Raw genomic sequence first — 10,259 nt, 5'->3', positions numbered from 1 at the left:
CTTTCTAAAACCATGGTGCGTAACTAGGGCTTATTTACCTGCTACTTATATCTTCTGTGTATGTGATAATTTCTATGATAAATCTATGATTTAACTTTCGTGTCCTTTCCCATCCATAAAGAGGTCAATAGTATTTGTTATTTGACATTTCCTCCTCTTAAATTTGTTCTCTGAATATTTGTTGTGTACAAATCATGGCTATAACTGTTTCCAAGCTTGTACTCCAGGGATAATGAAAGCTGTTTTCCTTTTCATCTTTAGTCATTAATAGGAAAATATTTTTTTTCTTATTTATGTTTGGAATCACTATAGGTTTTGGGCTAGAAAAGACTTTCTATCTCATATAGGTCAAATGTCTTTTAATAGACATTCACTTTACCAAAGAATTAATTTAGATCCAGAAAAGGGTGGAGATATTTTCATTGTGATACATTAAATGAATGGGCCTAGATCATATTTATATATTAGTTATAGTCCCATTAGGATCATATCTACTTATTAATTATATGGCCATTAGCGAGTCATGTACTGGACTTTTATATGCAGGCTCTTTCAAGCCTATTAGGTGCCTTGTCTTGAAACTTGGTATTGCTACTTCTGGAAAAACCTGAGGTAGCTGCTAGCAAGCTCGCCAGGAATTGAGTGGTAAATAAAATCAAGTTGTGCAGGACTGTTATATAGGTGATTCGTTGTTAATACAAGGGAGGGAAGTCTAAGTAACAGTTGTCAGTGGCCTATTGTGGAGACAAGCTTACTCTCATGTAGCCTATGAACATACACATATTCTTCTTTGTAGGCACACAGATATCCATCCTAAGAATAATTGGAATTCCTTTCTTCTTGTTCTTACACTGATATTAGGAACCATGGGAGAAATCCATGTACTTTGAGGTGGAAAATGTTAAAAAATGGTTCAATATGGGATTTCTATCAGGGGTTCTGGAATTTTAATAGGGAACAGAGCCAGAACAAATAGCCCACCAGCTGTGTGACACATGTTTTTATCAAATCCTCAACCCAAAGCAGAATGGAGATCTTGTAACAACCGTTGTTACATATGAGGATACAAAGCATAGAGAACATTCTTGTTGCTGCTTCAGGCACCTATCTTTCCTCATTGTGGGATCAATAACAGCTCAAAAATCAACAGTTCTGTTTCTGTTTGGAATCTCACATGTGTTAGCAATGGGATGCAACAATAAATGATCTTACCCGAACTAAAGAACTCCAAAAGAAGGCTGTCTCAGCTTATACATGAGTGGATGAAGATAATATGGTCCACAAAACAAGTGAGGTTAAGAATGTGTTCTCCCTTTTTCTGTGGCTTGGTTAAAAAAATAGCAATGCCCCATACTCTTATAGGAAACAGCATGTGAGTGTAAGTAGGTGAGCTTTATGCAGATTTCCCCTAGCTGACAAGCTTGGGCTTCTCGCAAAAGGTTGCTATGGGCTGTTGGTTTTCATCTGTGCTTTCTAACACAGATGTTCTGTTATTTTGGTGGTCTCAGGTCAACCTATGTTAAGGTTAAGACAGGGCAAATTTATAACCACTGGCTAAGAGTTTTAAAAATATATGAAAATCAAAGTAGCATAAAAGGCCACTGGGCATGATACCAATTCTTGACTCCAATAAAGACAGCCAATAAAAAGAGCTAATGAAAAGAACTCTGATGACATTCATCTGAAATTTTAGATTGTTTTATGTTTTAACAAATTAACAATGGTGATAAGAGGACATTAGCAGCTTTTCTCGGGGCTCTTTGTTAACAATAACTTGAGCCTGCAGTCACAACAGGGGCTGTGGCCAAGTTTTAGCTGGCAGGCCAACAAGCCAATATTTTACACAATGGATGACATTTCTAAAACCAGACGCAGAGACAAACCAAGAGTCACACATGTATTCCAACAAACAAGTTTCTGCCATTTTTAATTGTATTTAAAGCAACAAAAGATTCCAAGATTACAAAAAAGAGAACAGAACACTAGCGCTTGGGGCTGGTCCTGCTGCCCAGTGGAGGCCAAGTGCCTCTGTGAGAACTGAAGCCCCATCGAAAGAAGTTTTAAGCAAAATAAATCGGTTCTTTTGAAAACAAATTTGAATAATGCTTTCTCTCTTTGCTCTCTCCACATCCAGATTTAATTCTTATCTCTGGTTACATTGTCTATTCCCTCTTACTGCCAAATCAATCTCAAGGGCAGTGTAAGCATGTCATCTACAATGTATTCCCTAATAAATGTCCACTATACTTGTCTAGAGGAAAGCAGGAGTGTGAGTCAAAGAGTGGTAAAGGACCATCTCTTTTTTACTTTTTTAAAACCCGGGTGAATACATTGGTGGCTGCTTTCAGTGACAGAAGGGGCTTATAGGACAACCCCATAGACAATTTTTTGCAGGACAGTTAGCACCAGGTGCTAATGCCATAAGATACCTGGTCAATCTGCTATATGGAATACAATGACTTAAACTGTGAGGCAGCAGACAGACAGAGTACTTTCAGAGAAACAGCGGCATTTCAGAATTGTTTTTCTTTAGGTAATGTATATGTGTGTTCTCCAGTTGTTGTTGGCCAATAATATCTCCAGCTAAATAACAGTCTGACTGAGTAGCTCATGTGGAAACTGTTCCAGGCTACCAGTGCTGCCCATTTCACAGCTCCTTGTTTTATTCCATAAAAGGCCAAGTGACAAAAGGAACTAGGAAACAAAGTAGAACCTTGCCACACTCAACTGGGATTGGAAACCTATTAATATACATTACCTGCTTCCTGGCCAGATTAAATTGGGTCATATTAAAGCTGGGTCAAAGGCTGTTTTGTTTGTTTGTTTGTTTGTTTTGTTTTTTTTGTTTTTTTTCCTCTAAAATACCACCTGCTAAATTCAATTATCTACTTTTTTTGAGGGTTAAGAGAACTCCTAGTGATTTGTTACCTTGACTGAAATTTCAGGAAAAATAGTCACAAATGTGGATTTTTCTGGATGGGCTCCGGGCAACAGACCCCAGTGTCAAACTCTTAATTGAAGAAAATAATCCCTCTACTCATGAATAGCAAAGGACCTGTACCTACAGAGATATGACTTCTAACACACTAACAAATTTGAACAGAGAAAAATACATTATCAATTATCAAAATCTTTACAGAACATATCCAAAACCAGAATTAGAGCACACAGACACCCAGTAGCAAGAGCACCTCAGTCGCAGGTGAAGAATTGATGTGACAGAAGGAGTATTTACTCCAGGTTCCCAAGATCAGGCAACTGCCCTTCTCTAACAAGGATGGTGAAAACCAAGGAAATCACCTTTCTTTTCCCAGTGCCTCAGATCCCATGAAGAGGCTTCTGGCCAGTCCTTTGGGTGGGCATCTGGCCCTATATCTGGATTTCTCCCTATTGCAATTCCCAGGCAATTTCAATGAAATTTCACCACCCTTTCCACATTCATCTGTCTTAAGCTAGTAAAGTGCAATACATCATGTACCCTACCCTTTCCTCTCCCACCCCTTTGGAAGGCCTCAATGCCAGGCCCAAGAAGGGAAGAGATCTCAGTTATCTCATCAATCCAGGTGTCTTATCCATTCTGAGAGAGCATCCAAAATGTAACTGCAACCTCTCTTACAAGTACATGGCATCAGATATGACCTGGAACCAAATATAAAGGTGCAGAGAAAGGTAAAGCTATCAGAACACATTACATCTATATATATAATTCAGTTTTGAAACATGGATACAAATACTCATTTACAATATATTTCAACTTTCTGCCTTAAACTGCAGAGAACTTTTTGTGCTGTCCAAACTGAGCAGAAATGAGGGTTTCTGCCTGCCCTCCTTCTAGTGCAAAAATCTAATCCTTTAAATGTACCCCTTCTCATCAAGGGCTTCACATCTTCAAATAAGCTAACATGGGCACTAGTAAACAGTGGCCAAGACCAGCTCCATTTCCAACCATGCAAAGATGGAGCTTCAAGATTTGCTCTGTAACTACTTTAAAAAAAAAAGGAAAGCTAGTTCTGCTTATAAAATCAGTTAGTGAAGGACACTATAATCCCATTTTCCCCCAAATTATTCTCAACAGTTCTAAATATGTATATTGTGAGACAACCCCTCCCCACAAAGTCTTCTAAGTCAGTCATCAAAAAAGTCCTTCAGTCTGTCTTTGGATAGTTTACCAAAGAGGCACTCATGCTTGCTCCTTCCCTGCCCTTAAAAAATTTTGGTATCTCAGCAGATACAATATAATCTTTGGTTATATAATATAATGCTTTCATTTCCTTTTCTACTTAAAAAATGCCTTCAAAGATTTTTCAAAGAGATAAGTGGTGAAAACAAACCTGTTTGTAAAGGTGGCCAGGAGAGAAACTTCTTAGTCCAAGAAGTCTCACATGCTAAATGTCATTTTTTTTAAACTTTTGGTTTGGAATTTAATCTAGTAGGTTAGCATCCCTGGTTCATAAGCATAAGAACCATGCCCTTGGCCCAATGACCTTTTACCCAGGCAATTAGTAAAGAATAATTGGAGTTAGTCTCTTGTTTTTGCAGGACCATGCTAGGGTCATGCAGGGATAGCAAGTCAGTTATCTTCAGAAAACCCTCTGAAGTATGATGCTGGCATAAGTCTTAGGGAGGTATAAGGGTGGCTTGGGCCTATGTGCCGTGCTGAATTTAAGGGAAAGAAGGGGGCAAGGCCATATCTGTAGTGAGTGAAACAGAAGTCACTTGAAGCTTAAAGTCAGGTAATTTGTGGAGTATTGATTTATCATGTGGATGGTGGACATATTTTTTCTTAAAGTGTGTTGATTATATCTTGTTATATATACCTATATGTATTTAGAAATGGAGTATGGACAGAGAAGGATGTTAGCATAAGCATATTTCTCAACCTGGACAATTAACCTCAGCAACTACCCAAAGGACAGAGTGAAGCTTTTTTTTTTCCTCTTTTTTTTCTGTTTTTTTTTTTTTAGTGCCAGTGAACATACATAAAAATATACATATTACTGATTTTCTGTTTTCCAAAGATATATGACAGAATCCTTCAAAAAAATCCCTTTCTCAGAGTAAGGTAATTTAAAAAAATAATGAACTTTCCAAGAACAATAATATTGCCTGTGGCATAGAAAATCTATTGAACAAAGAGACCAACTCCCATGTCAGCTCAGAGTCCACACACAGTGAGCTGCCCTGCAAATGAGAGTTGAAAGCACTCCACGACTCTTTCTTTAGCTCAGAGTTCGTGACTTTGGCAGCTGTCTGCTGTCCAGCCCAGTTGGGCCTTCTCCGTGGTACTCCTCTTTTTCTCGTCCTCATATTCCATTCCCATCAAGCACTGTAAACCTCTTCGGAGATGATCACCTTGACTTGTCCAGTAAGTGATCCTTATCTTCTGTCTTACCAAATGAATGGAAAAATGACCATTCGTTCATAGCTGAGCATAGTACACCAGCAACATTCACTCTGCTGAGCAGAGTGCTTGCTTTGCCAATCATATTAGCTGGAACATTGATGGCCAAAGAAAGCAAAACAAAACAAAACAAAAGAAACAGAAAGTCCAAAAACCAAAAACCAAAAACCAATCTCTTCTTTGCTTCTGTGGGAGAGAGAACTCAGCCAAGCTATGGTTGTCATTGCTCGCTTAAGCCCCACTGCAGAGGCAGGAGGCATAAAGACATGTGTATGCTGTTTTTCTCTAGTATTGTCATTTGGAAACTTGGAGTTTAGTTGGCGTTGCTTTAAGTACACTGCTGTTTTGCTGATTTTTGGCTTTTGCAAGTAAAAAATATATACATTCATAAAGAGAAGAGTCATGATTTGGAACTCCATAAGATGAAAAACTTCCTAGAGAAATGGAACGAAGACTCTAGTATTTACAAAGACAAATATTAGAATGTTATAATAAAATCCATGTACCACAGAAGACAAAAAATTGATTCAGAATAGATGTAAAGGAACTATTAAAATGTAACCCAGTTTAACTAAAAAGAGTAGTGATTTTGATTTTTTTTTTTTTTTTTTTTTTTTTTTTTTTTTTTTGCTTAAGGTACAGCTAACAGAGATCCTGTACATAAGCCAAATGGTGTCATCACGAAGCAAATCAGAAACTGTCCTATTTAAAAAAAAAATGTAACCTGTCAGCTTCAGTTTTTGTCCAGCAGGGTTGGATTAGTATATTGTCCATCTTATATTCTTCTTCCCTGGTTAAAGAAGTTGTTTTGCAAGTTTGTTTTTGCTATTAATATCAACAAAGAAATCAGGGAAGAAAACCTGTCATTCAGAAACCACCTTTTCAATTAACATAGCATACCAACCAAAATGGTAAGCTTGGTGGCTGGCCCCTGATTTCTTAAGCTCTGCAGGGAAGCAAAGAGCTGAGTGAGGAGGAATGATGCAAATGCAAGAGTAGGTGAGCATTCCTCCTGCACTCAAGATTGAGAAACAGAGTCCACAGTAAAGAAGGCTGCCAACAAACTACATGAAACCAGTGACCCAGGGCATGCCCTGAGTTGATGGGTGTAGTCTATTTGTAGCCATACCGGCCAGACCTGTCCAATAGGAGCCACGGTTCTACAGGTTCTACAGAATGTCTCAGTGGTCCTGCACCCTCTGACTGAGAGGTGACAACTATGGTGGAGATTCTGAGTAACATTGGCCAAAGTCAGCCCAACAATTACAATAGAGGAAGATGAGCAAATTAGTGCCCATTAACCAGATGGTGTTCACCTGGCTTTAGACTTTGCCTCTGAAGACTTCAGAAGTCTGTACATTCTTCTGGCCTTCTATCTTCTTTCCATCATTTCTGCCGGTGGGTATGCTGGATGGAAAGAAAAAAATCCTATGCTTTCTGGTTCTAGTGTCTTCAGTTTTCCCAGCTGGGTTACTTAGTTTTCTTCTCCACCATGGTCTGGATATCCCCTTTAGTTGCTCTGAGGAGGAAATTGACATTTCTCCACTTGATAGGAATATATTGTCTCTGGAGAATAAGGGCATGATGCCCAGATGTCTGGTCCCTTTGATGCTTTATTTTCAATTTGTCTAAGGGCTCCAGAAAATTACTGTTGATGAAAGACATTGAGTGAGATGTCTTTTACACTATTGACATCTAAACATAGATGCTGTGGCTGCTGGTCTGCTAGCCTTCATGGTAGTGGTGGGAGGGAGATCTTAACAGTGTCTATAAACATGTTCAGAGAAGTGTATAAGCTTTGCCACCTTGGCTTAAATGCGTTATCGTGAAGTTCAGGGCCACAGAACACTGAAGAATTGTGTAGGGAGTATGAGTCTCTAGGTCCTTTTCCTATAGAGGAAAAGATGATTGAACTATGGGATCAACTATTCACTGTCTCTAAAGGAAGAATGGCTAAGCCATCACTTTCTTATCCTCTGACTCTAGCCACAAAGCTCTTCTATGGCTCACATATGGAAATATGAGCATAAATCTGACCGGAGCCTTCCAAAAAGTCAGATCTTTCAGCTTTCTTCTCATGACATAACTTCAGTGGAAGTGGCCGGGTTTTGGCTAAAAAGAACGTTTAGTACAAAGCTCTGAGAGAAGCTATTGAAAGTCAATTGAGGGTGGAAGCAGAGGTTAGGAGAGAAAAGGATTGGAAGGAGGAGGCATTCACATGCAGACAAGTTTTCAAACAAGGAGCACATTTCAGTACAATGAATTGCACTGCAGCTGAGCACTCTAGGACTCAAGGGACAAAGGCTGTGGGGAGGTAATGGTTAACCATCTGCCCTCCTTGTCCTCTTTTCTCTCTACCTTATCATTAAGCTTTGGGGTCATCCTGCTCTTTAATGGCAATAGCCATTAGCAACAACTGAAGTTTCCCACTGAGAGACAGGATGAACAAAAACAGTGACTCCTCATGGATTTGTAATTTTTTACTTCTAGTCACTGTTGGCGTCTTTGGGAATCTTATGTGTTTACTTGTATACCATGAAGAAACAAACCTAACATGTTGTTTGTTGTTTTTTTGTTTTTGGCTTTTTATTCTCTCTGTTTGTTTCTTCCCCAGATACGTATAGCTCTCTAGACTTGCCAAGGCATAAGTGAGTAAACGTTTGCTCGGTTGGCACACAGCACAGTGCTGTAAACAAGCGCAGCCAACACTGGGCCACAAGAGGAGCATCACAGACTCAAAGAAAGACAACAGAAATCCAAACACAGGCAGGAGCCACAACACGCAGCAGCTTCGAAATGTGCCATGGGAGGGTCAAAGAGGGAGAGAAGAAGAAAAAGAAAGGAGGAAAAGCCCAGGAAATAGAACTGGGAAACACGTTCACGACAGACTGTACATCAGTAGAGGAATTTCCCCCAAGGCACTGCAGAGAAGTAGTGCAGAGTTATATAACAGGCAGAAGACATCTGAAAAGGGAACAAGGTGGGTTTGGGTAGTATGGTTTCCAAATCTTCACTGTGTGTGGAAGTAGATAGGCTTGACTTTCCCAGAAAGGATCTTGGGCACTTGAACAGAGATGATCTCTGCCATCATTTCAGGAAAGTCCACGCTCACCATATGTGACTTGATTAGCAGGTCAAAAGTGAACTGGTGCAGCTCTCTTGCAATCTGTATGGAGAGTAAGAGACCATAAACTTGGCTTAATAAAAACATGGCTTCTGCCTAACTCTTCTCCCACCTCAGAATTCTAGTACCCTTGAATTTTTCCCTTTGCTTATGCTTGATCCTGCCCTATGTGTGTGTGTAGGTGCGTGTGCGTGTTTGTGTATCTACTCAGTTGTGTATTTGAAAAATGATCCTCATGGAGGCACTGTGGACTCTTAGACTAAGTGGTCTCTTTTATTCCCCTATTATGCACATACATATACATATATATTTATTCTATTATATATACATGTATGTATATGTATATATGTATATATATATATATACATATATATATATATACACTCTTTCTCTCTGTCTTATTATCCTTTCCTTTCCATTCTTCATCTTTCTTCCTTCTACACACCACACACACACACACATACACACACACACACACACACACACACACACACGACTCAAGAAAGAGAGGAAGGAAAAGTATCTAGGTCTGTTTTGTCTTTGTGGGGAACTCATTTGCCTTAAGCTTCTTCCCTGCAACTCAGCTTCTCTGTACTCAACTCCTCCACCCCTTTCACAACATCCAGCTGGGACACTGTGACCTGTGTTCCTTTCTTCTCCATTGCATTTTCTTCTTGGACTATACTCAAAGCCAGAGGCAAATGGAAGCACCTCCCAACAGGTGGTGCCAGACCCTAGAGGAGCTTATTATCACTGGGCTCTATCAAGCTGCTCTCCCTGATAAAGCACCCTCTGTAGTTTGCTTACAGGCTGCACAGAATCCAGGAGCTTGGTGAGCTGGTAGAAGCGCCTTGAGCAGGATGTGGGATTTTTTCTTTTGCATGCAATGATGCGATCGAGTTCCTTGATGTAGTTCATTCGAAGTTCATCAAAGAATTTTTGATTTTTCAGCCCATCCACTGGAACTGACGTGGGATGAAGACAGAATGGGGAGGGGCACATGCCCACGAAAGAACATTAGACAAAGCACCAAGTTTTCTGACCACAAACTTGATTCCCTACCCACACACAGAGGGAGCCCTTTATTGGGCTTTCTCTCAGATGAAGTCTGTGTGCCTGGGGCCTTCAGAGTAAAGGATTTTCTATTCCTAACATGGAGGGAGTTAGGGAAAATAGACTAAACTTTTTTTAACTAGTTTTTCCACGTACCCATTTCTCAGGCCCCAAACAACTCTTTTTTTTTCTTCTGTCCAACTATGACTTAGACACTTGAAAAACCTGGCTTATCAAATATCAAATGCTTCCATTCTCCCCATTACACTCTGCTTAGAGGAAATATTAAAGCAAGCTTTCTTGGCTGCCCAGCAAGCCCTGTCTTAGTTTCTTACATCAGCATCCTTTGGTTGCTGGAAGAGGAAATATATTCTGGGAGGTGATCCCTCCCACTGTACTCCTCTGCAAGGAATGCAAGATGGCTCATGCCGATTTCTACAGTAAAGGCCTCATCTAGTGAAGGAAGGAGAGTGGAGAAAGTGGTAGAGGCAGAATTCGACCAATGAAACTGATTTCTATACATGAAATTGGTCTCTGTAAGGAGAAAGGATGCTGAGGGAACCTGGAAGGTGGATGAGGGAGAGATGGGGAATGTGTAGGGGCTGTGTTCTTCCTAATATTTTAGTGGAAAATGGAGCCCCCTGGAGCTTTTGCAACCCCAGTGGCATCCTCTGTAGCCCC

General features: G+C 40.0%; 1 protein-coding gene across 2 annotated transcripts in view; it reads right to left on the bottom strand.

Annotated features, from left to right (window-relative positions):
* Window positions 1-1,902: 1,902 nt before the first annotated feature.
* The window catches only part of AR (androgen receptor), a 190,257-nt gene continuing 181,900 nt past the window's right edge, over window positions 1,903-10,259 (bottom strand). Inside the window, exons 7-9 of one of the 2 annotated variants that reach the window (XR_013974889.1) lie at window positions 9,333-9,490; window positions 4,332-8,567; window positions 1,903-3,639 (exon numbers count right to left, since the gene is read on the bottom strand). Coding sequence is in view for 1 of the 2 variants with exons in the window: in XM_080910608.1 (XP_080766734.1) it covers window positions 8,412-8,567; window positions 9,333-9,490 (314 nt within the window). In the remaining variant the exon portion in view is untranslated. Of the gene's footprint in view, window positions 8,568-9,332; window positions 9,491-10,259 lie in introns of both variants that reach the window. The other variant, XM_080910608.1, reaches the window with a different exon arrangement.

This window comes from Micromys minutus, assembly GCF_963924665.1.
Source record: "Micromys minutus genome assembly, chromosome: X".
Lineage (NCBI taxonomy): Eukaryota > Metazoa > Chordata > Mammalia > Rodentia > Muridae > Micromys > Micromys minutus.
Note: the sequence above shows the minus strand (reverse complement) of the source record. Positions and strands in the feature narration are given on the sequence as shown.